The sequence below is a fragment of the Chelonia mydas genome, chromosome 8, assembly GCF_015237465.2.
Source record: "Chelonia mydas isolate rCheMyd1 chromosome 8, rCheMyd1.pri.v2, whole genome shotgun sequence".
In the NCBI taxonomy this organism is placed as follows: Eukaryota; Metazoa; Chordata; order Testudines; family Cheloniidae; genus Chelonia; species Chelonia mydas.
The window spans coordinates 30,141,846-30,167,773 of record NC_057854.1 but is presented as its reverse complement, the minus strand read 5'-3'; the positions used below and the strand labels follow the sequence as shown (position 1 = coordinate 30,167,773).

At 41.2% G+C, this 25,928-nt stretch overlaps 1 protein-coding gene across 7 annotated transcripts in view; it reads right to left on the bottom strand.

The window, feature by feature from the left end:
* Positions 1–25,928, bottom strand: part of SPDL1 (spindle apparatus coiled-coil protein 1) — a 49,511-nt gene that overhangs the window by 6,043 nt on the left and 17,540 nt on the right. For 3 of the 7 annotated variants that reach the window (XM_037907268.2, XM_043520881.1, XM_043520882.1), the window contains exons 6-11: positions 22,588–22,686; positions 21,554–21,664; positions 18,215–18,355; positions 16,303–16,415; positions 13,869–14,056; positions 10,741–11,083 (exon numbers count right to left, since the gene is read on the bottom strand). In XM_037907268.2, coding sequence (XP_037763196.2) covers positions 10,741–11,083; positions 13,869–14,056; positions 16,303–16,415; positions 18,215–18,355; positions 21,554–21,664; positions 22,588–22,686 — 995 coding nt within the window. Of the gene's footprint in view, positions 1–8,145; positions 11,084–13,868; positions 14,057–16,302; positions 16,416–18,214; positions 18,356–21,553; positions 21,665–22,587; positions 22,687–25,928 lie in introns of those variants that run through there. The other 4 variants (XM_037907266.2, XM_037907265.2, XM_037907267.2 and 1 more) reach the window with 2 other exon arrangements.

The following is a 25,928-nucleotide window of genomic DNA, read 5'->3' as shown; positions in this document are numbered from 1 at the left end:
TTAGTCATACTGCCTGTGGCATTGCGAATACAGCGTTAAGCAGAATCTCTGTGTATAATACCTGCCCTATTTTTTTTTTTTTTTTGCAGGTGTATAGATGCCCAGAGATTTTAAGGTTGCCCTTGAGCCTTGAGAGTGTGAAGGGACTCATCTGTTTTGGTCGCAAACAACTTTGGGCCTTAAAAGGACAAATCCTCTACTGTCGAATGGAATTCCCTTGGAAAGCTGGAGAGATGTAACCAAGATGCACGGCGCATGACCGCACACATTGCTATGGATTGTGCAGCCATGTCTGCCGAGTCCAGGGAGGCCTGGCGATGAGGTGGCCTTCTGTAATGTTGACTTTGAACTGTTCTTTCATCTGGCAAATGGTCAATAGGTTCAGATATCTTTGAAAACACAGAGAGTGTACTTGGGTAGTAAAGATGCATAGTTCACTATGCAGAACTGTTGTATGCCAGACGAATATGCTTTGCGACCAAAGAGGTCTAGCCTCTTTCGGTTCTTGTCATAAGGAGTTGTTCTGGCTTGGTGCTGTTTCCGCCTTATATAAACAGACTTCACTACCAAGGAATTTGGTGTGGGGTGTGTAAAAAGGAATTCAACATCTTTGGATGGAACACAGTATTTCTTATCAGATCTTTTGCAAGAAGGTGGTGCTATTTTGGGCATCTGCCAGATGGTTTTGGCAGGCTCCATAATAGCATCATTGATTGGCAATACAATCTTGGAAGTGGATATCTGGAGTATATCCAACAGATTGTACTGTGACTCGGGTAGCTCCTCCTGAGATACGTCCAGGGATTCTGCTACCCTCTTAAAAAGGTCCTGGAACAGCTTGAAGTCGTCCCTGTGGTAGGAGCATTATTGTTTCATCAGGTGACAAAGATGACAGGTTAGCCAGTGGTAGGGCTTTCTGATCTGAGAATTCCTCCGTTTCCTCTGCCCTTCTCTCATGTGTGTCCGAAGGTGGTGGGAGAGATGGTGGTGACGACTGCGGAGCTGTGGGTCTTGATGGGATAGGACGTCTGCGATGTTGGGAGGCAGAGCCCATGTGTGCCCAGACCAAGAGCACGCATCTGCAGCTGCAGGGTAATTTGATTTGGTGTGATGGGCCCAGTTTGGGTGAGGAGTGATGAGGCGTGTAAACACTTTTCTGTCTTCCTCATCCTCGTCGCTTTAAAGAGGCGGAGCTAAGCAAGGTGAAGTCGTCAGTGGACTTGGTACCGACCAGGCTGGAGTGCTGTCAGTACTGAGGAGCGGCAATTCAGGGGTTGAGGATTCCCGCAGATCCGCATGTCATAAGAACTGGTGTGGTACCAACAGCATCAGTGTTGACGTCAGCGTTGCTGGCAGCGCAGCCATACACATTACAGGCACCGAAGGTTTTAGGCTGAGCTGTGCAGGCACCACAGGTTCCGTGGGTGGTGACGTGGAGGGCTTTGTTGTGCCCTCTGAGGCGCTGTTAGAGCTTGCCCACTTTGAGTCCTTTGCTCTATGAGAGCACCCACTGCCGGAAGGACCCGGGGTCTCTGAGTCCGATGCACTTGATGCGATTGGTTCGAGATGGACTTGGCAGGTGGGGATCGCTGCTTCTTAGCAGATTCCCTCTGAGTAGAAGTCTGAGCCCTCTTTTTTGTGGCCTTTTTAGGTAAATGCTCCTGGTGAGGGAAGGTAGGAGCAGGTCCTCTGTCAGATGCTGCTGATGGAGACTGTTGGTCCAGAGGTGTCTGAGACTCAAGGTCCAAGGTCTCCATCATGAGTAATTTCAGTTGGAGATCCCTTGCCTTCCTGGTTCTGGCTGGAGGTTTCAGCAATGTGGATGCTTTTGAGAAATTTGGGTCTCGCCAAGACACTGGATGCACTGTGCATGTTCGTCAGAAACCGGGATAGAAAGTCTGCACGTCAGACAGTTTGAAAGCTAGTGATCCAGGCATGCCAGATAAGTCTGTCTCCAAAATGCAATAGGGGACAGACAGTGTATGGGCACCTAAACCTATCTTCCTACTCAGGGTAAATACAGAGAAAAGAAGGGAAAAATTTTTTTGGTAAAATAAATGAGGTAAGGGATATCTATTACTTATCCTACCACTAAAACTATAAACTATCTAATGCTAATCTTATCTACAAGAAAGAGAAGGCGCTGCTGATTGCTCCAACTCAAGCCAAAGGTGGTAGAGAAGGAACTGAGCGATGGTTGGGGCTGCACACCACTATGTAACCACTCGGAGCAGCGCAAGACGGCAATGGCACATGCGCGGCCCAACCGGGCACTCGTACCACAAATCTCTGATTACAAGCACAGTGCATCAAGACTCCCAAAGTGGAGCACCCACAGGGACACTCCTCAAAGAAGAAGAAGATACAAATAGCTTAAAATGTAGTCCTGTCTAAATAGAAGACACGGGACTGTCTAACATCCGCTGAATGAAGGCTCGATTCCTCTCTGAGGTATCAGATTTTGGCTTGAATACAGGAAGGTAATCCCTTGGTTAATGTGATATGCTAATGAGATCTTTGGGGGGGATGGGAGGAGAGGGATGGGGGCCTAATACAGCCATGCCCTTATAAAAGGTGGTATATGGTGGGTTGGCCGTAAGTTCCCTCAGCTCTCCCATTCTTCTTGCTCAAGTACTGGTGACCAGAAGTGAAGTTTTAAAAGGAGAAGTGGAAGAGAGCACGGTCAATCAGCTCGAAGAAGACTCTCCTTAAAGCATTAAGAACCAGGTTGTGGTCCTACTGGGGGCTGGGTCACAGATAGGAGGATACAATTGTATAGACTTTTCAAAAATTTAGCTGTGGCAAGGTGGGCAAAAACCAAGAACCCCTAGATAGAGGAGTGGGAAGCTGTGCAGAAGCCTAATATAGAAATACTGAGCTTATTGACAGACCTCTCGCATTTAATTCCAGTATCTTGGTAAGCAGAACTTCTAAGTCTTGGAAAAATAGAAGAGTACCAAGAACGAAAGCCTTTCCACTTCTGGAGGTAAGTCTTGCAGGTACAGGGTTTTCTACTGGCCAAAAGAACTGACTGAACTGCCTCCGAACAGGTCAATTCCATGGTCAAGAGTCATTCATGAGCCACGCGTTGAGAATCGGAGAGAAAGGGCTTGAGTGGATAAAGGACCCCGAGTTCTGTGTCAATAGGTCCTCTGTGGTAGGAAGTTATAAGGGTGCCACCTCCTAAAAATGGATGAGGTTTAAGTGCCACATCTATCTTGGCCAGGCTGGTGCTATGAGAATAGCTCTCACTCTTTCCGTGCATAGTTTGAGAACAGTCTTGAGGACTGTCTCGGCAGTTAAGTATAAAAGCAGGGCATGAGGCTATGGAGTTATCAGCGCATCTCCCCCAGAGCAAAACAGGTGACTTTTGGAGTCATTCAGGGTGGCAAAGAGATCTATTTGTGGTAGACCTCAGGTCTGGCAGATGCTGCAAATGACCATCTTTGAGCTGTCATTTGTGGTCTTGCCAGAAGTGTCTGCTCAGGGAGTCAGTGATCGTAATCTGAAGGACAGGTAGATAGACCACTTATAAGTCTACTCAACAGGAAATACACCAGTTCTAGAATCATAGCAACTCTGCACATAAGGACTGGGATCTTGCTCTGCCTTGGTGGACGATGTAATACATCACCTCCCTCTTGTCAAGCACTACTCTGACCAAGTGGCCTTGTAGGTTGTGGAGAAAATTTTGGCAAGCATATCGAACTGTTGATGTCAAGTGTCAATTCTTGCAGAGATCATTTGCCCTGAACTGTATTTCCCTGCAACTGAGCTCCCTATCCGAACAGACAGGTGTCTGTTGTGAGAATGGGTGTTAGGATATAGATATTCAGGCCTGTTTGCAAAGGCCTGTACTTTAAGAATTTAGGTGTATTCTTATTATTTGGCTAGTTCTAGAGGTATAAAAGAAAGAATCAAAATCACTGTCTGCTGGTGTAAGGGCCTTCTCTTACTGTGACAGTCTGAGGCCCTGTTCTTAGGCTAAGGCCTTTGGCTAAGCAGCAGAGGCAGCCATAAGCTAGGAAGCGAACAGTTACATCCTCACATTCCAAACTAGTCACATTGAAATAAGGTGCTATTGGGCTGTTAGGCACTATCAGGACAGGATTGTATTCCTATTACCTCCAGAGAAAGGGAAGTGCCTCGAAAATGTAAAAGGAAACTTAGTTTGATAGCATCCTGTCTGGCAAGAACTCACTTATTAATAGCTGGGATGTGAAATCCTCACGTCTGTATTGTTTTGTTATTATAGTTTTCACTTTGCTATTGTTTGTCTGTATAATTTTTGTTTGGTTTTGTGATTGTTTTTGTTTGCTGTATAATTTATTTTGCTGGGTGTAAACTAATTAAGGTGGTGGAATATAATTGGTTACATAATTATGTTACAATATGTTAGGATTGGTTAGTTAAATTTCAGAAAAATGATTGGTTAAGGTATAGCTAAGCAAAACTCAAGTTTTACTATATAGTCTGCAGTCAATGAGGAAGTGAGTGGGTGTGTGGGTGGGGGGATGGGAACAGGGAATGGGGGTGCGGAAATTGGAATCATGTTTTGCTAAAAAGGAAAAATGGGAACAAAAAATAAGGGTAAGGAAATTGCAATCATGTTTTGCTAAAGGGGGGAAATGGGAACAGGGAATGGGGGTAAGGAAATTGGAATAATGTTTGGCTAAGGGCAAAAATGGGAACAGGGACACAGGTGTAAGGCTCTGTGGTGTCAAAGCTAAAAAGAAAAATACTAAGAAAGGAAACTGAAATCATGCTTGCTGAAAGTTCACCCCAATAAACATCGAATTGTTTGCACCTTTGGACTTCAGGTATTGTTGCTCTCTGTTCATGGGAGAAGGACCAGGGAAGTAAGTGGGTGAAGGAATAAGCCCCCTAACAATGGGATTCCCACAGACCCTTTGTGGGTTCTTCCTCCATGTAAGGCAATCCAACACCTTTTAGAGGCCGATTTGGAGCAGTTGTATCTGTTTGGGGTATATACTGTTCTTAACCATGTCTAGGGACATCTGAGGTGTAGTCTCATGTAGGGAGTCATGAACTTAGAGGCAGACGTGACCCAAGAGCTGAAGGCAAGTGTTCACAGTTATTTGTGGGCTGACCTGCAGCACCAAGATTAGGGATATGTGCTGCTTCTTCTATGAGGTCTTCAGGTCCACGGTCACAGACAAAGCTGGACCAGTGATAAAAGCAGCCTGCAATTTTTAGGTCAATGTAACGGGGAAGGAGAGGATTCTCTCCGGACCTGGGGAACATTCCATTAGGAGGACTTTTAGTCTAGCCTCCCCGTCTTTTTTGGACCTACCCTTACATCCCAGACAGACCTTGCATTTTGAGGGGATATGGGAGTCCCTCAAACACCACAGGCTACTTTAAATGTCCATCACTGCAGGGGAAAGACCTGTGGTAGGACTTAAACACAGGTGTGTTAGGCATAAATTATGCTCTGGCACAAAGGTCCAGAAGTATGAGAGGAAAAATCCCTCTTCAGAAGCACACAAAAAAAGAACTAAGTAAATAACTGGGAAACAAACAATAATGAATAAAGACTTCCAAAAGGTGAAAAAGGCAAGAAGCTGAAACAGCTAACAGCAAAGACTTTCTCTCAAGCTGTAGGCGGCTGAGCAGGAACTGAGTGGTGGCTGGCTTGTGCCTGCCGATATCTTCTTATTTGGACCACAAGATGTTGTTCTGTGCAGGCACAGGCCCATAAGCACTACTTTCCAGTCTCCAATCAAGAGCGCACAGGCGTATGCACGTACTATGGTACCAAGGTGGATGCACTCATAGCAACATATACTCTAAGAACCATCTTGCAAACTTCATGGTTGGTAAGGAGTCTGTTGTCCAGCGAGATTGATGAGCTTCATCTAAAAAAGCAATTATGTTCCTGTAGCACTTGGAGCTTTGCTTGCCAAGTATCTTCTTGCTAGTGCTCCCTCTGCTTGATGGCTCCCCCACCCATCCTTCCCTTGATGCCCTCTGGACCACTACCTGTAAGTCCCTTAGGCAGTTTAAAGTGTACAAGAAAAGAGCCCCTCTGACAGAGATTTGAAAGTGTGCTACTCTGCTCGTTATCTCTCGATAATGATATTTAGCCAGTAGTTTCTACCGTGTAAACAAACAGATGAACAGTAGTTGATTAAAAATAAACAGTTAACCTATGCCTGAGCTTTTGTTTGACTCCACACATAATCCAAGCTTTCTTACACACACGTGCGCACACACATGCACACACACGCGCACACATAAAATGGCTGAGTTTTCTGACAAAAAATTGGTTGAAGGCTAAAACACACAGAAAGCCAATTAAAATCCAGTATGCTTACATTACAAATTCTGGTGAAACATTACCAGAAACTTTTACAAGATAGGCCCAGTATTGGATAACTGCGTCCACAAATAATAAATAGGGCCCTATCAATTTCACAGTGATAAGATTTTAAAAATTGTAAATTTTGTGATTTCAGCTATTTAAATCTGAAATTTCACGGTGTTGTAATTTTAGGAGTTCGAGCCATAAAGAATGGGGGGGGGGGGGAGGGTGTCACAAGGTTATTGTAGGGGAGGTTGTAGTACTGCTACTCTTACTTCTGTGCTGCTGCGGCTGGTGGCGCTGGCTTCAGAGCCGGGCAGCTGGAGAGCAGCAGCTGCTGGCCAGGAGCCCAGCTCCGAAGGCAGAGCCGCCACCAGTAGCGGCGAAGAAGCAAGCATGGCATGGTATGGCATCGCTACCCTTACTTCTGCACTGCTGCCTGCAGAGCTGGGCCCTCAGTCAGCAGCCACCACCCTCTGGTTGCCCAGCTCTGAAGGCAGCAGCGCAGAAGTAAGGATGGTATGGTACTTCAGAGCTGGGTGCCTGGCTAACAGCTGATGCTCTCCAGTTGCCCAGATCTGAATGTAGCACAGAAGTAAGGGTGGCAATACTGCGACCCCCCCTAAAATAACCTTGTGACCCTCATGCAACTCCCTTATGGGTCAGGACCCCCAATTTGAGAAACACTCGTCTCCCCTGTGAAATCTGCATAGAATAAAAGCACACAAAAAAGCCCAGACTTTATGGTAGGGGAAGACCAGATTTCACGGTCCTTGACACTTTTTCATGGCTGTGAATCTGGTAGGGCCCTAATAATAAGTCACCACGTATGTCTGCAAGTTTCAAGCTGCAACATGTTACTGTACCAATTACCCAAATCAAGAGTTCTGTTAAGACTATTTCTACTTTGAAGCAAACATCATCTTGCATCTTGTCTGACTGAGGTATTACTTACACATACACACACCCTCCCACACACCCCTACCTACCTTATCAGGTAATTAAGCTTTTCACCTAAACCAAAATATATTAAGCCAACTGACAGAAAGGCAACTGTCAAGTCAGATATACAAACCCTCTCTACCTAACCATCATCTGTGCTTCTCAACCCTAATGAAGTAAAAGGAGGATGGTACAGCAAGTATCCATTGGGTATATTAAGTGAACTTGACTCTGGTTATTGCTAAGTAAACTTCCTTTCTCCTTCACATTATTTCTTCTGCCAACCCCCATTATAGTATATCATGAAACAAACAACAAGTTTATGGAAGAGAGCTGAGGAGTGATAACTAATAAGAGAATGAAGGACTGTGTATTGCCAAATACCATGCAATCTGGTTCCTACACAGAAAGATATTTCAGGAAAAAGTCAATTTAAACTTCAAGATGGAACATCACAAATTTCAAAGAATGGACACTGAGTAAAGCAGTTGCTCTTCCCTCTGGGGATCATGATTTAAACAGGCTTCAATGGAGCTAAACAGGCTTACAGAACTTTGCCAAACAGGAATGAAAGCCTTGCTGTTCTCTAATGAGTCTGCACTAGGGGGCACAATCAGGATAATCCAAAAGGAAGAGTTAAATGAAATTAGAATGGTTGAGTCAGAACACTTTCCTCTTCCTGGGAAAAGAAAACCAAGGAGAACAAACCAACATTTCTATAGAGACCAAAAGCCTTAGAGTTTTAATTTTTCTTTTCTACATATCTATGTGCTATCTAGACCAACATAAAGTGGTGCAGGAGAAATAAAAATTATTCCCATAGATTAAAAATTTTGCTTGATTTTATTTAGTCTTCATTCACCCACCACCCTCCTTTACTCCCCAAACCCTCCATTTGTCAGACACACTTTCCTACTTGGCTTCCTCCTCCCTTCAAACCCACAGCTGACTTCTCTAATCCACCTTTTCACCCTCAGAAATGCTACACATTTTAACTGCCTTCCATTAACCCATGAACTATTAATGTTACTTTCTCCAAAGCCTGCTGATGTTGCTTCATCAGTTAGTCATACCTGGGCACCTCTTTCATATCCAGCTTTAAGTGCTTCCTTCCCTTCTAGATAAGGCAAGATGGCCCCAATGGAGGCCCGAAACTCGAAAAGCCATTATAACCAATTTGGCCCTCTCAGGCCTTCCCAATTTTTGACATTCCTGCTCATTCCTCTTCACCTTTCTCCTAGATAAGGGATGTGGGAGTCAGTATTTGTGACTAATTTACTTAAAATCAGTTGGACAATAAGCTCATAAGACTGTTTGGGAGGGGAGAGATTCTACTCTAACTACATTGGAAGCTCACAAATTGTGCCCCCCAAACCAAAACATTCAATATCTGAATTATACCACACACGCCAGAAGGAGAATCCAATAATTACCTTTGCGTTCCTTATATTTCTTACAAGTTGTATGTGCACTTAACTGAACCTTTGCGACCTTTTCCACATGCGTTGAAACAGACACTTGTCACAATTTAGTTTGTTAGTAAGCCCACTGTCACCCATTAAAAAGGTACTCTAGTAACTAATGCCAATACTAAGCATCATCTTCTAGCATTTAAGTCCCTCTTCTCTTCCCTGACCAATATCTGATTTTGTCTTGCCATATTCCCCTCTGTTCTTCTCATGACAGACTTGAGGCTGCCTTGATTTTCTTCTCACCCAAGCCCTTTTCCATGCTTCTGCATATATGTAATGCCTCCAGTAATCCCACTTCCCAAGCCACAGCCTCTTCATCATGCAAAGCCTTACTACCCCCAGTCCATGTAACCTACTAATTAAAATGGAACCAGCAAGTTCTTCCAACGCAGTGATGATGCAATCTTACAACCCATTGTGCTTTCTCAGTATATCCTCCTATTATTCATCAGATCTTTTCTGAACTTATATTTAAAGCTTCTCTAAATAGTGTAAATATAAAACAGGGTAGTTATGAAGTGCAGTGAATGAGACTTGAGTTTTGCAAAAAAATATTGTGATCGCGCCATTTTAATTGCCTCTAATTATATCCATACAAGGAAGCAATAAAGAGGTTGCACAGGAATCTTTACTTCTAGCATTTCCTAACTTTGACCTCACAACCATAACATTCATTCAGCATAGTTCTGTATCTAATTTCCATATGCTTTGGAAACAGTTTGTATTATGTTTGATTGTAATATATATGGTTCCAATATAAAGCATTATGCTGTACCATGAACAACGCTAAATAGAAGCCTAAGAAAAAAAAATATTTCAGAAACAAGAGAGGAGGGGAAAAAAGCGAAGTTTCTGAGGGGGACTATAAAGGAGACAGAGTCAGCATTAAAGGGAGTGGCTCACATTCCTGCAGCAATTATTTTCTGGCAAACTATCTTGCCCCACGGGGAGCTATATGCAATACTAAGTTGAAAGACTGAGGCAAGAACATGGTAAAGAGAAAAGCAGTCAGGCAGCTGGACACTTCATGGAAAATGCTAAATTTCCTTTAAAAAGTGTTCTTTTTTTCCCCCACTCAACATTCTATTCCACCCTCCTTCCAGAATGGTTTCACTCAGCAATCTTCTCAACATGGCTACACTCTATTGTGTGCAGAGCCTGACCTGAAATATCAGAAAATGTTGGCTCTCTCTAGTTTTACTTACATAAACTTTTTGACCTGTCATAAGAGCTCAAAGGAATAATATTAGCCTTCACATGATTTCTGTGTACCCACACATGCTCCCACATGAGAATATTAACTTGAACAGAAAACAGAAAGTAGCATTCCTTTTACAAAGACAAAATCGTTGGACCTCTGTACATAGTGCTAGGTCTCTATCAATCATTACTTAAATTTTGAATAAAACGGTGAAAGTTTTAGTAATTTTGACAAATATTAGTTTTCAAAACAAAAAGTTATTACATAATCCATTAAAACATGATCTTGAATAATAAAAAGTCATTTGAAAGCTACTGGTAATCATTTTTTTTGTGAAGTGCAAATTTTAGGTTATGTATTATTTTAAGTCTTGAGTTTTCAAACGACTCCTGGAATGCAATCCCTAAAGCCCTGCCATGGTTAGTTTTGTATGGCAGCCTCAAACAGACCATGAAAAGAAGCCTCATATTGAAGCCTCTGCAAATGAAGTTTGATTTATCATGGTTAAGTTAAAGATATACAAATCAAAACACTGATATTTTGAACAACAGTAAACCTTAAAAATCAGTTTTTCCCAAGATCCAGGTTCATGATTCTAAGAGTCATTTTCATTAGCAATCATTTTAGCCTTTTTAAAGGATTTTGAAAAGTTGAGTGTAGGCAGCCGGAACTGAGGAATTACACTGCATGCAACACTGAGAAAATAGATAAAGAAGTGGATAGCAAAGTTCATGCAGCGAAAAAAAACAGATGCAGGTCTGCGCTGATTGCCATAAGCATACACACAAGATGACACTGACCTGCAGGCAACTGGAGTTAGAGAGTTATTTCCATTTCTTTCACTTGAACCTTTGGTGTTATCTTCTTTGATTTTAACTCTTTTCCTGTCCTTCTCAGGTTCAGCCTTTAGCTGTGTTGCTGGAAGAGGCGTGAAGTTCGTTGGCGCTGGCACAAGTACATATTTTCTTTGAGGGGCATCACTTGGCTCCAAGTTCTTGGAACATATCTTTCTTTCTTCCTTATTTTGAGATGAAAAGTGAGGAGTTTCCTCTACTGTAGCATTTTTGCTATCTACAGGTTCAGCAGTCATGTCCACTGGAATCTTCTCCCTCCTTTTTATGCTTTTAGGGATTTTAATTAATTCTAGAGAAGAATGATAGTTATGTTTGTATACAAACATACATGTTGGTAATTGAAATAAACTTACGTGTTCATACAATTACTGAAACCAGCAAGATAGCATTGAACCTATTTAGGTGACAATTTGTTTAATACAGACCATCCCAAGATGTTTAACTGCCTCCATGCTGATGGAACTATCAGACAGTGACTTTTTAGTAACATACATCTAAGTGTCCCAAAAGACTTAAATTCAAAAACTTAACTGGTACCTCCGCTTTCCTTCTCTCACCTCTATTTTAAAATTTTCACCAACCCCTTTTAAGCAGATATACCTAACTGCACACACCTCCTTTTGTGTGTTCTGATTCTTCTGACATTTTGGGCTGCTATCCTAGTAGCTAAAACTTACTGATGACATATTGCTCAAATGAAAGGCAAGTGCTTCTTTTAGGCAGAAGGAGCTACCTCACACAGTACTCCATTTCCTAACTTTAGTTTCCTTTCTTCACGACCATGGACTTCTTCCACATTTGTTTCACTACATATCTGCCTATTATTTTTGCAGTATTCTTCATGTGGGCCATAGTTTCATCTCTAGGTGGGCAAGTATGACCTCCCCTACCCTAGGGCTTTCCAACACCTAACTTTCAAAAATGCTAATTTTTATTTTTTCTTCCAATCGTTATGAAGAAGCGTGACCACATCACTCTATCTTAAAAACTTTTCTACTTTGAAGGGACCTGGAAGCCAGGGAATTTTTAAGACAGTCAAGGATTCGCTGCCACCTGCTTAACTCATCTAGCAATTTGTTCTTACGGCCCCTTGCATCCTTTTACCACTATTGGTATGAAGATTCTCAGTAGTTCCCAGACTTCTTGTGTTTTCCACATTTTCTCAACTACTGTCACCTGAAAGCATCTTTCTTGCATATGCCTCAGTTTCTCACTGCCTGAAAGATTGATTGAAAGCTTTAATGTATTAGCCATATAAGGAAAGAACTTGCATAATATCTGTTTTCAGTCAGTGAGCTGTAATTTTACAAGGCACTTGGTTACAGCTGGTATGAAAAATGCTTCAAATATTTTTATCGCAACTCAGATTCTAGTAAACTTTCTGGAGATGCAATCTCAGGATTCACATCGTTGAAATGCTTCAGCAGAAAAATTGTTCTGTTCTTTTCAAAACAATTTTTGATCCTCCCCACATGGTCACAATGGTGCAGCACTCCCACCCTGCCCTCTAATCTAATCTTTCAGTGTACACATCTCATCTGCTCCAAGAAATTCAAAGGAAGATTGCAATTGTCCCAAGACAACTAAAAGAAAAAAAATGAGGATTATACAGTGATCAGCATACCCGGCAGCTTGCAGCTAATGGAAAATTTAGAAATAATCACAACAGTTTTCACTGACACCAAACTAGGCTTTGCTCCACTGCTGAAACAAGACAACAGTTACTAAAAAGCCATTTTGGCTATAAAACATTCTTGCAGGCAACAGAAACCAAAAAATGTTACCAATGCTTCCTTTTTAGAGATAGTGTCTCGGACTGGCAGAGATCCGAGCTTGCACTTCTCTTTCTGCCAGTATCTGAGATAGCTGACCTCTTTGTGGACTCCGGGACTCCTTCAAATCTCCACTGTAGGATTAAATGTCAGCTAAACAATTAGCTGCATCCACAAGCTTTGTAGTGGCCACACAGTAGCACCCAACAGGTTTCTCAGGGAGGCAGACTCTGGAAGAATTCACTCATAATAAAGGAACTACTGTGACATTCTGACTTCTCCCCAGTTTGAGCTATGATGGGAAAAAAGTCAAGGCTTAGAGTATGAACAAGCATGGACATGGCAGTCTTGTCAGACTGAACCAGCATGTGCTCTTTTCTGGCAAGATTTTGTGAGTTCAAGAGAGATTCAACCTGACCACCATTTTCTAGTGGAGGAGAAATGTTTTGTTTGCCAACTATGCCATATTGCGTAGAAGAGGAGGGACATATAGAAAGGAAGGAGTTCAACAGGTAAACCCATTCAGTAACCAGCACCACAAAAGATTTCGTACTCAGTGGATGTCTATACAGTCCATGGCAGTGAGCCTCCCATTCTGGGTCAACAGACTCTGGCTCAGGCTAGCGCTCTAAAAATAGCTGCATAGACAGCCCTTTGAAACTGTGGCTCAGGCTGGAGCTTGGGCTCTAAAGGGTAGGAAAGGGTGGACTCCAACACAAAATTTGCCTTTAAAAGCTAGGATAATAATAGGCAAGGTTAGAGTGCTAAGTCCCTGCTTTGTACCCATGGCTGTGGCAGATTCTCTCTAACGAAGGAGAAAGTTACATGGTCAACCCTCACTTTCAAAAACAACTCTGAGCTTCTTCAGAGATCTCCACAAAGTAATGTGCAGGCCAAGTGTCTTTGACCGGTAAAAAATGTTAGCATCCAGAGTTTCCATCCTGCTTCAAAAGTTCCATTCACTATTTGCTGTGAATTTCCATGTTTTAGTTTCAGAATTCTATAGCACATGTATAACTATATATACACGCACACAGATTTCAGACTTGTGAAATTAAAAGTCAGTATACTAGTTCAGTATATTCATTTCAATAAAGCAATGTTTTAAAAATCACTGCTGTTCAGCAACTTACAAGACAGCAGGATGGTTTACAGTCACTTGTTTAAGTAGAGTGTTTATGGTCAGGTTGAAGACGTCTTTTTAGTTGGTTGAAAACTAATGCCTCAACAAAAACCTAGTTATAGCAAAAGAGGCTCAAGTATTTATTTTGTTCAACTGTATTAGTGATCAGAAAAAATTACCTTCAGGTTCATACTTCATTTTCAGCTCGTCCAGCATAACTCGCAAGTTCATGTTCTCACTTTGGCAAACCTGCAGGTGCCTCTCATTGGCAAAAAGCTTCCTTTCTACCTCCAGAACCCTCTGGCTCTCATACAAAGCTTTCATCCTCTGTAAGGACAGTTCGTTTCTCAAAGTTTCGGTCTCCTTACTGGGAAGGAAAAGGAATTGACCAGTTTGAAATTCACAAGAGTCAAATTAGGTAACAATTTACAGTGAGCTTTCAAAGCTAAAGTATTTGGTTGCTCAGATCCTCTTAGAACAATTAACTGCAATTGGAAGCTCCTCTAGGGAGCTTTGAAAAATCCCAACCCAAAGTTGAATTTTGAAGTCTCTTCATTTTTAGAATAGGAATAATAGTTTAATTAATGGAGAACACAAGCTACTTAAACAGTTATCTAACACCGTAGTGAAAATTATACAATACAAATTTAATCAGAGAACCCTCCCTCCCAAATCACAACCTGTGCATGGACAAATAAGATTTAGTTTTGTTTTCAACTTCACAGCCTGTACTTTCAATGTTTGGAGGGGGAGTAGTCCATTTGAGCTAAATACTGAAGACTGGGGGACAGATCTCTTGCTGATCTAAATTGTCATAGCTCCACTGAAGCCGAGGCTTTGCTCCTCTGCATACAGTACCAAATTGGGTCATTTTAGTAGAAGAGCACACTACTGTTATTCTGTATGATGAAACCTGGGCTTCAAACCAGAAGGAAGTTCCCAATAATATTTTAGATACAGAATTTTCTCTTCAATTTGAAATAAGAGTAACATGTAACCTTAGACTGGGGGTGGCAATGGCATTAATTTATATACAGCTAAGGATGAAAGTAAATCCAAGGACCTCTAGAACTAAAATCCAAGACAATAAAAACTAAGAAACCCTAGAGTAGTTGTCATAAATATAAAGGGAAGGGTAAACACCTTTAAATCCCTCCTGGCCAGAGGAAAAACCCTTTCACCTGTAAAGGGTTAAGATACTAAGATAACCTCGCTGGCACCTGACCAAAATGACCAGTGAGACAAGATACTTTCAAAGCTGGAGGGAGGAGGGCGGGGGAGAAACAAAGGGACCTCTCTGTCTGTGTGATGTTTTTGCCGGGACCAGAGCAGGGATGCAGGTCAGAACTCCTGTAAAGAGTTAGTAAGCAATCTAGTTAGATTTGCGTTAGATTCTGTTTTGTTTAAATGGCTAATAAAATAAGTTGTGCAGAATGGAATGTATATTCCTGTTTTTGTGTCTTTTTGTAACTTAAGGTTTTGCCTGGAGGGATTCCCTATGTTTTGAGTCTGATTACCCTGTAAGGTATTTACCATCCTGATTTTACAGAGGTGATTCTTTTACTTTTTCTTTCATTAAAATTCTTCTTCTAAGAACCTGATTGCTTTTTCATTGTTCTTAAGATCCAAGGGTTCGGGTCACCTATGCAAATTGGTGAGGATTTTTAATCAAGCCTTCCCCAGGAAAGGGGGTGTAGTGCTTGGGGGGATATTTTGGGGGAGGAGGGAGACGTTTCCAAGTGGGCACTTCCCCTGTTATTTTTGTTAGACACTTTGGTGGTGGCAGCATAAAGGTTCAAGGACAAAAGGTAAAAAGTTTGTACCTTGGGGAAGTTTTAACCTAAGCTGGTAAGAATAAACTTAGGGGGTCTTTCATGCAGGTCCCCAGATCTGTACCCTAGAGTTCAGAGTGGGGAAAGACCAATGAGGCTAGTTCCAATGTTGAAGCACTATGCTGAGGTGATCCAATGCCCTGGCCTCTGTACTAGCAGCAGTTAACTCCAAATCTCAAGACTGTACCAGAGCACATTTGTCGGGGATATGGGATGCCCCAGACAGAACAGACATCTCATGTATCCATCATTTTCTGGAACTGCTGCCTGGCAAAAGGGGCAATACTTAAAGCCAGAAGACTTAAGATAGATCATTCCCAAGTCCTGGTACTGGGGAGGAGAATTAACAAATTAAAACAAAATAAGCAAGTTAAAACTTCCAAATAATAAAATTATCAGAATTTACCAAACAGGCTGGTACCCTAACTGACTGTACTCAAAACTAATATGCACACAGCTAACTGTAATTTTAAAAAAGCATGTGTAAAAATCACGGGCACCAAGGAGCTCCATCTCAGTCACAGGTGGTGAGAAATAACCGAGGGGCAGCTAGGGCCACTCTGTCTTTTGTGCTACTGGTACACGCAGGATACTGATGACCTAAAGATTACAATCTTGAGCACCTGGGGTCCATGTGCACCGAGAACAGAATATATGTGAACAAACCAAGAAATGGCAGAGTGCAAGACAGCTCTGAGTTGATGTAGATTACAAGTATTTTTTTAAACATTAAAACAATACCTAAATTCTATTTCTAGGCTCTAAACCCCCACACTCTTACTTGGAGTTCTCAAGTTTCATTTGAAGCAGATCTGTATAATAGCCATCTCCAAATTCTCCACCTCTTGAACTGCTACTAGAAGGTTTTGATTCTTCCATGTTCTCATATAAATTCTGATGCAAGGGAAGAGTTTAAAAAATTGTCAACTAGTGGCTTTTTCAGAAGTGCATTAGTTCTATTCTTACAGTTTTCACTGTTCCATCAAAATTTTAATACAACTGCTGCAGAAAAAGCTACTTGCTAGGTAGTCTTTATAAAGGGATTTAAACTTGAGGTAGCAAGAGCCTCATTTCATTTGAGCATTTTCATCCAAAATTTTGTCTTAGAGAAGCAGCCAGAACTGAAAAAGATCCTCCTGTCTCAAAGGTACACAAAAAGCCTTGATTAAAAAGTTACCCCTCCTTTTCCAGCATAGCATAAACTACCCAACCATTCTGTAGATTATCAGTAAAAAACAGAATTAAAAAGTCTCCTTGTTGATACCAGAACTGAGACAGTCACGGTATCAATTGCCCCTTGGATCTCCTTCTTGAACTCTGTGAGGGCATCCGCCAATGTCTCAAGCTTCTTAGGCCTCACCCTTTTCAAAGCAGGGACCTGCATCCTTGCCCCTCCAGATTGGGTATTTAGGCTTCCAGCTGTCCTGTAAACCAGTGCATTTATCCCAGCAGGTCTGACCTTAGTCTAGCCCAGGGGTCAGCAACCTTTCAGAAGTGGTGTGCAGAGTCTTCATTTATTCACTCTAATTTAAGGTTTTGCGTGCCAGTAATACATTTTAAAGTTTTAGAAGGTCTCTTTTTATAATTCTGTAATATATAACTAAACTATTGTTGTATGTAAAGTAAATAAGGTTTTTAAAATGTTTAAGAAGCTTTATTTAAAATTAAATTAAAATGCAGAGCTGCCCAGACCGGTGGCCAGGACCTGGGCAGTGTGAATGCCACTGAAAATCAGCTTGTGTGCCACCTTTGACACGCGTGCCATAGGTTGCCTACCCCTGGTCTAGCCCTTTGAAGTTCGTTCTCTCTCTCTCTCTCTCTCTCTCACACGCACCACTGAATACCAGTGACCAGCTAGCCTTTACAAAGCAAAATACATTTATTTTAAAGTGGCAAGTGAAGGGGAGAAGAGGAGATTTTACCTCTGTATACAGCACTGCTGAGACAATGGAATATTGCATCCAGTTCTGGTATCCAAATTTTTTTTTTTTTTAAATTAGAGAGGGTGCTGAGAAGAGCTACAAAAGTTACTTGAGGGCCAGAGAAAATGCTTCACAGTCAATGACTTATAAAGCTCTGTTTAGCTTATCAAAAAAGATTGAGAATGACTTGATTCAGTGTACAAATACCTTCATGGGGAGAAAGATATAGGGTACAAAAAGGCTCCAATTTAGTGAAAAAGGGATAACAAGAATCAAATAATTGGAAGCTAAAATCAGACATATTCAAATTAGAAGACAGACATTTTTAAACAACGAGAGTAATTAGCTATTTGAAAAAGCTAATAAGTAGTAGCAGATACTCTATTTCTTCAAGTCAAGACTAGAAGCCTTTCTGAAAGATATCCTTTAGCCATACATATTATTGTGCTCAATACATATGAAACCGGGTGAAATTTAATGGTAGTCTGTGATATGTAAGTGGTCAGACTAAGTGATAGAATGGTCCCTCTGGCCTTAAAATACAAGAATAAAAATTAGAGTTGTGGCACTCTTTAGGACTTAAAAGATGCACATAATAGTTGTAAAACGGAGACTGTTACCAACCTAAATAAGAGTTGTGAGCAGTGTTGAGATTATATGGAATTACAAATAAAGAGTTTATGCTAAAAGCCTCCTCTCATATTCTGAAGAACTTATTTGTTCCACATTACAAGAGTTCAACTTCACAGGTTTAGTTTGTAAAATACGTACCTTAAATTTCTCCAGTTGCCTCACTTTCATTAGAAGATCTTCTATTTCACCATTCTTTTGTTCTAACATTGACTGCAAGCGTTCTAGCTGCTCAAGTTCTGCCTGAGAACCTTTCATCTGCAGCAGCGTAGCCATTTGTAGCTAAACATCAAGCAAAAACCATACCAATGTTAAGACTCAAAGAAAAACCTTTCGGAACCCATATCCTTACCCAGGAAACTTAGGGGACTGCAGTCCTAACTCAGCAGCTGACATTCACTGCAATACTTTAAATACTTTTCAACTCCTACAAGTACATAAATGGCATTAAGTTATGCTCTTATACAATAAAGATGGATTTTTAATACTTGCTCATCTATCCAACTCAACCTGGGCTGGTTTTCAAGTCATAGCTGTCCTTATTGGGCATTACCTAGTGACGTTCTCCAAGCCTAGTTACAAACTCCTCTGTAAGCCCAGCTAAAATTTCATGTACAATTGTGTTGGTTATACACAAGAAAGCTACAAGATGCTTGTTTTGTATGGCTAAACAAAAACAAAGCAGTAAAAAAAAAGTGTTTGATTCTAAAGAAAGGAATCATTCTAGTACACACAGGGAGCAGATCCAAGAAGATGCCTTTTTGTAGTCATTTAGCCAGAGCAGTCAACCGTCAAATAAAATTCCATTTACATGCCACATGTTCAAACAAATATTAATATCCACCAAACCCATTTCTATTATAAGGCACATGAATAATTAAAAGATTGATTTCAGCTGTAGCCAAACAGAGAGAACACTTAAATGTGGATTCAAGACCATCGATTCAACTGACTTGCTTTTGAAGTGATTTTCAAAGTATCATTCACAAAAAATAAAAACAAGCAAAGCTTTCATCTGAAGTCTTTTGTTGTGTTATTTTATTAAATTAACATCTGCACCATCCAAAAATATCTTCACGACATGACCTATAAAGTCAGAAGGTCTGTCCTCCACATCCCAAAGACTCCAGTTTAATTTATATGTCTAATGTGTGTACACGAAGTAAAAGAGAAGCAACATGCAATTAAGCAACATAGAATAGCAGTGTATATCCTCTATGTAAGAGCACAGGCTGAAAGTAATGCTATAGCAAAGGCATTATGAATTACATTTCACTGGTTTAGTAAAAACAGCTTTAACAACCTAATACACAGTTAATATTGAATGAGACGGTATAAAAGTGATAGGAATGAAGACTATATCCAAAGCATGTACATTACCAGAAGTAAAATACAGATGGATAAATGAAGTGCATTAACCCTGGAAGTCCCTGAGGTCAAGTATATTCATCCTTAAGATTTGTAACAGACAGGAGCTGGTAAGTTTCTGCTTCTTCCTACTCCTTCACCCTCCTCCTAATCCACCCAATACCATCTCTCCCAACTCCTCTTTCCTGAGAGATGCTACCCTTACTCTTCCCAGCAAGCAGAAAGCTCATTTCACACTTACTCCACTCATTTTAGAGTAGAGCCGGTCTGCACTGTCAGATTCTATTGCCCCTACTACTGCTCCCCATGCTGGCTGCCAGTCTGAGGAAGGGAAGGAATTAGCTGTGGAAAGCAGTATTTCAGATGTGATAAAGTTATGGAAATCAACAACTTTCCACTACACTCAGAGACTGGACCCACAGGAACAGGCTAGTCCTTAATACATTTGGAATTTATGTGGGGAAGGGAAAGAGGGTGGCAACAGTGGGTATCCACACAGTGAAGGATGCTCCCAAAGCATGTAGTGACAATATGGATTTCCTCTTCCAGGGCTAGCCGATGATAATCCAACTGAGGACTGTTAGACATAGTAGAGTTAGGCAAGAACTGGAGAACATTACAAGGCAGAGTGGCGTAGAAAGGAAACTGATAAGGAAGAAGAACGAACACGGCTAAGGGACAAGGAAATAAAGAAAACCACCTTGGCAGAAGCAATGCTTGCCAGAAAAGTCATTTCAAATATTGGTAAGTAGCACAACAAGCGGGGGAAAATGATCACATTTTAAAACACGGGAACTGAGACAGTCACTATTCTTACCTTTCATATTTACATTTAGAATTTCATTTTTTGCTTTTTACTCATCTTTGGTGGGAAATGAAAAATTCATACATTAGGTGTCCAAAATGCAAAATCAGTCAAAAATCAAAACTAATATTTATTATGGTGAAGTATCAGAAAGTCTTTTTGAAGGTTGGCTAGCCATTTTAGTTGCTCAAACATTTGCTGGGAATGCAGAGCAAGAAATTTCATCTCAGCTGTTCAACTGGGTGCATATATGCACCAGATGCTTATCTTAAGTATGCAGAAGTTCTACAATAATTCTTTTCCTAGTCTTTTATCTTTTGGAAAAGGATTGTTTTAAGCTTATTTCTGCATCCAGGTAATACTGTGGAGGAAGTGTAAGGTTGGAAGTCCCTATCCCACCCATAATCATCGTCCCCCCTACATGGTAGTTGAGTACTTTCTGTGCATCCAGTCCCACTCTTTCCCAAATCAAAATTGGCCCCTTCACCTTAAGATAGTGCACAAATGCTGGCTTCCAGGCGGTCTTCAGAGTTTCTTATGGACAACTTTCCCCTAGAGTTTTTCCTGCAAGATGGGACAACTATGCTCTAACTCAGGAGGGTGCACAATATTTGATGTTTAGATGTGATAGTATCCTAATTTGCTTGTCAGTTAAAATTAATAAAGTACTCAACGTTTGAGAAAAGGTCTTGTGAATTGTATGACTGAGTTGAGTATTGGGACAGGGATGACAGATCAGCAGAACAAGAAAGCAATAGACAGTAAAAGCAGCAGGATCAGAGGAAAAACAAAGCAAAAACATGCTTAGTTCTTGGCCTGACCTGCAATGCATAGGTAGCCAACGTTATTGCCAATCTCTAATAAGGCACAGAAGTAAATGCTTATTAGAGTACAAATAGATTCCAACATTAATGCAAAAGGACAACAAATGAGTATTGGGGGTGAAACAAGGACAAAAATAGAATAATTATTTTGCATGCTTTCAAAATCTGTATTGAACGACTGACAACAGAACAAAACAGCTACTACAATGAAGTAGCTTTAGTCTAACGTTTGATTTCTTGGGATGACTGATAATAATTCTTAAGTTACCAATAAAATATCCTTAACAATAAATTAAGTCTTCATGTGATACTAAACTGAACATGGACGAAATCCTCAGACATATTCTGTTTGTTATTTTTGTATGAAGACTACTTGTACGTTTTTTACCTATAGTCCGTAGAATCAAATTCCTAAACCGTTTTCTCAAGCAGTGTCTTGTCAGACCCCAAGGAAACCCTGGAGTATTACAATAATGGTCATACCTTCATTCTTTGCAATTGTTCTCTAGTGAATGCATGCTGTTTTTGTAGTGATTGATATTTTACTTTCACACTGATCAGCTGACGTTCCATTTCTGCCCTACGGTCCTCCACCTATAGAACATTGTTAACACATTATTACTATGGAAATCATAATGATGGTCAATTGGATGCTAATTTTTAAGATGTTAAGGTAAGAACATGAGGTTACAGTCATCACCAGTGACACTTCTGGAAGTGTGACTTCTCCAACAACACACTTCATGTACTTCTAAGGCATCTAGAATGAATAGATATTGCCTTACTACCAGGAGCAAGGTCAATGGATTGCAATAGAGATTTTAGCCCCTTGTGCTACAGCTACACAAGTAAAGTAACTCCTAAGATCCCTTAGTAGTACGGTACACATAGATTTGCCTAGTGACATTAGTGCAAGTTGTCATGAAATTTTTATATACCTAAAAAAAGGTCTCATGACAGTTACACTAATTTACAGAGAGAAGTTGGAACAGAACTACAACATGGTACTCTCTTAAATGCCAAGTAAGAAGATATGATCCCCTTCATACGATTGGATTATCCGGTACTTGTATGTCTCAACTACTAAGCCAAACACAGGCAGGCTCCTACAGGAGGTCAGACACAGCCCCATCAGTTAACTCCCCAAATACATTAGATAAGAGCATCCAGCTGAATATTCCTTCCCAACTTATGGTTTTCATTTAGCTTAGTATAGTAGCCAAAATTACACCACCAACCCTCAAGTTTTTCCAAAGTGGTCCAATTCAGTTTTATTAATGTTGCTACCACACTTAACTCCCACACCACTTTAGAGACTAGTAACAAATGTCTACTACTCAGTCCCCACAAACAGCTCAACATCTACGTTAGTCTTTGTAGAGTGTCACATTTGATGCCTCTGGAAACACAAATACATCAGCATTTAGTGTGTAACTGAAGGTACAAGTTTATAGTGATTGAAGTATTTATAGCTCTTTCCAATGAACACATTCTGCAATAATTGTGGCATAACATACCTCTGCAAACAGAGAATTGCCTTTACTGGTAGGGTCCAAAGCCTGAAGCAGTGCATGATCCAGCTGACCTTGGAGTGCCTGGTTAGCTTCACGAGCTTTCTAGATTAAAGCCAGAAAAACAGTCAGTACAGTGTCTGTTTATATTACAGGTCAGAACTATAGAGAAATGTTTTCAAGACATGAGCTAAGTGCCTCACTGTTTTTGCTGGAGCTTTACCATTCAGCTCAAACCATTGGAAGAGTTCTTCCAAAACTGTAAAAATACTCCAGCAATTGATTATTAGCAATAAGACAAGTACTTTGATATAACTGTCATTAAGGCATGTATGTCTAATTCTCCCTTTAGAGGAAAACAATCAGTTTGTTATAAACTGTACTCCAGTTTTTCAGGCTACCACGGTGTATACAATGAGAGAAGAGGCCAGCAGAAAGGTATCAGGTGATTAATTTTGCCTTCTACATCAGTTTCTCTCCTCATTCAAACACTACTGGGAGGTAGTAAGCACATAGAGTAAGAAACACAAGCAATGGGGCAGGAAGAAGCAGCAGAATTGAAAGTATAGTAGAAAAAAAACTAGAAATGGGTATGCCCCCTATAAAGCCTGAGCTCTGTAATTTAAAAAATTAAGAACCAGTGTGGTACTTTCCCACTAGAGGATGCTTCTGCAGTGGAATGGAAACCTACTCACTAAATCTTCCACATACACCTTCCTCACATCACTAGGGACCTTTTCCTTCTCTGTAAATAGTCGCCCATTTGCCAAGCGTGCAAACTGAAGGATTTTAAACACCTTCCCTACAGCAACTGGAGGCCCTAAAGACCTGGCATTTTGGATGGAATGATGAGCAGGGTACAATCTGAGTGCGTACTCTATCTGTTTGAGTTATATCTTCAGACTTCTAGGAATCCTCATTCATTACCACCTTCCAAAGGGGCCACAATAATGTAAAAGTCATGAGAAAGTTATTTCCCAGGAACTGTAGAAAAAAAAAACAAAACTGGCTTTCTATAGGTTTCTAGAGCTATTATAACCTCTTCCTCACTGCAAGAGCAATGTGATCCTCATATAGTGGAATTAATTTCAATGCCTCCCTCTTTCTGAAATAATGGGAAATACAAATTCAGCCACAGGCTTGTTTAGCATCATTCCAGTTAATCTTGACACCAGGAGGAGTCCACTGTGCCTGCCAAAACAATATTGCTAGGGCTGGTACCAATTTTCTATGATAGCTGGTCATAGAATTCCAGCCAACCATCCTGAAGGCAACATCAAGAAACCATTGTGCTGGAGACTATACAACTGACCTGAAAAAATCTTATGCTCGTGTGAGAGGAAACCAACTTTCAGTGCTCTCTACCAAGCTTCCACATGAGGCAGGGTAGTGAGTCTATCGGGACATGCAGAGAAGCATGATAATCATGTGAAGCCCTTCTTCAGGCTGCAGTGTTGTGGGAACTGTTCCTGTCTGGCTTTGAGCCCAAGAATCTTCACTCTTCCAGGGAATGGGGCTTAGTCAGAAGGGCAGGAAGGGGTGTCTCTCCACCCCTCTGTTGTTCCATAGGTTAGCTCCATATTAAAGTGCAAGGAGCACTTCAGATGGTCTCTGACCAGATCTGAAACACACAGGGATTCCACTCCCCACTAAGCTATACTTTCATGGGATTACAGAGGGAAAAAGTGAGTAGTAGCTTCCCATGTTCAAAATGACTCATGACTGGCTGAAGCCCCAAGTGGTACTAGATTACTCCTACAGTACTTGTGTAGTAGCCAGCCGGAGACAGGCAGGCAGGCAATCTTTCAGGCTCCCGGAGACCTCTAGTAAGCTACTCCCACAATCAAGGTGTTTGCACCAATACCCCTCCTCACTTGAGCGGTCCCCAAGCCAGGTTGAATAATTAACTCCCTTCCTCCAGGAAACAGCATGGGGAAGTAACCCATACACCCATGCCTCAGCTGCAGAAAGGTTTGTGGGGCTGCAGCTAGGAATGGAAGTACTAGGATGTGCCTTCTCTACCTGTAACTTTACAAACCTGCCTGAGGCTGCTGCTGAGCACATCTCAGCACCTCCTTTAGGACTGCAGCTCTGGAAACCTGCCCATGCCAAGGGACCATGCAGGAGATAAGGGACTGGAGCCCCTGCATCCCCAGCCAATGGCGAGCCACTGCCGAAGTCCTAGCTCTGTGGGCTGGGAGGGAAGCTTTTGGGAAGGGAAGGCTGTTAAGTATTTATTGCAAAGTATACTCATTCAAAATTTCTAATTGCTACAGCTGAAACATCTTTTTTGTTCCAAGCAAAATATTGAGTAATAGTTGCATGCTTCCCAATGAATTGGGTATCTCAGCAGGCACTGTATAACTTAGTTATTGACCTAGATCTACAGTATTTAGAACAAGATGATGTAGCTCTACCCTGTAGCTTGATATTCAGAACAAAGGATAAAAAGATTCTTACTTTACACAATTAAGGACAGAAAATTTCTTGAAAAAAGTCCCCAGATTCAGCTGGTCACAATACTGTAGTTACACCCTCTATTCTCACTGACTGCATGTTTTAGTACAGATCCAAGCTCAGCAAGTTACCAGCACAATGTCCGCTGTCAAATCTCTCAGCAGCTCTTAAACAATAGCTGATTAGCCATTGTAACTGTTTAAAGTATTAGGAATCTAAGCAACTTGCATATAAGCAACTCAAAACAAACAAATGTCCACACAAGCTGTTTCATCAGTTTAAAACACCACCTTTGAACTGCTGTGAGTTGTGCACAGACACCCTGAGACAATATAGAAAGAAATCAAGTGACTGATATGGCCTGGTAATTGTAGGGAGAAAATAAAAATGTAGATAATAGGGTGAAGGGGCACAGTGATTTCTCCTCATGATAAAGGTGCAGATTGCAGTCTTAAGGTCCATATCCTAAAACAAAGTGGTAGATATCTTCTGGCAAGACGCAAGTGATAAAAAACCATCAAGGACATCATTGTAAGATGATCTAGGAGTGGCTGGTCACCTAAAACTATGAAACTTTGCACTCAAGTGAACAACAAATGGCCAAAAGGACTGACAATTTGCACTATATCTTTCAACTGTTTTTCCCCAGCCCCCACCTTTGTCATCTCAATGGGCCATGGTCCTCAGCGAAAGAAGGAAAGAAGGAATCAGCATACCCTCCCAGAAGCCCCACAAATGAATACAACAACGGAAATGCCACTCGTGTGTCCTTGGATAGGAAGTCAATTTCAAACTCTTGGAGCTCAAAGACGAAGCGAAAAGCCACTTCCCAGCAGCTGTTGTCTCAAAAGTTTATGGACACAACTCAATAACCCCTCAGATGATTGTAT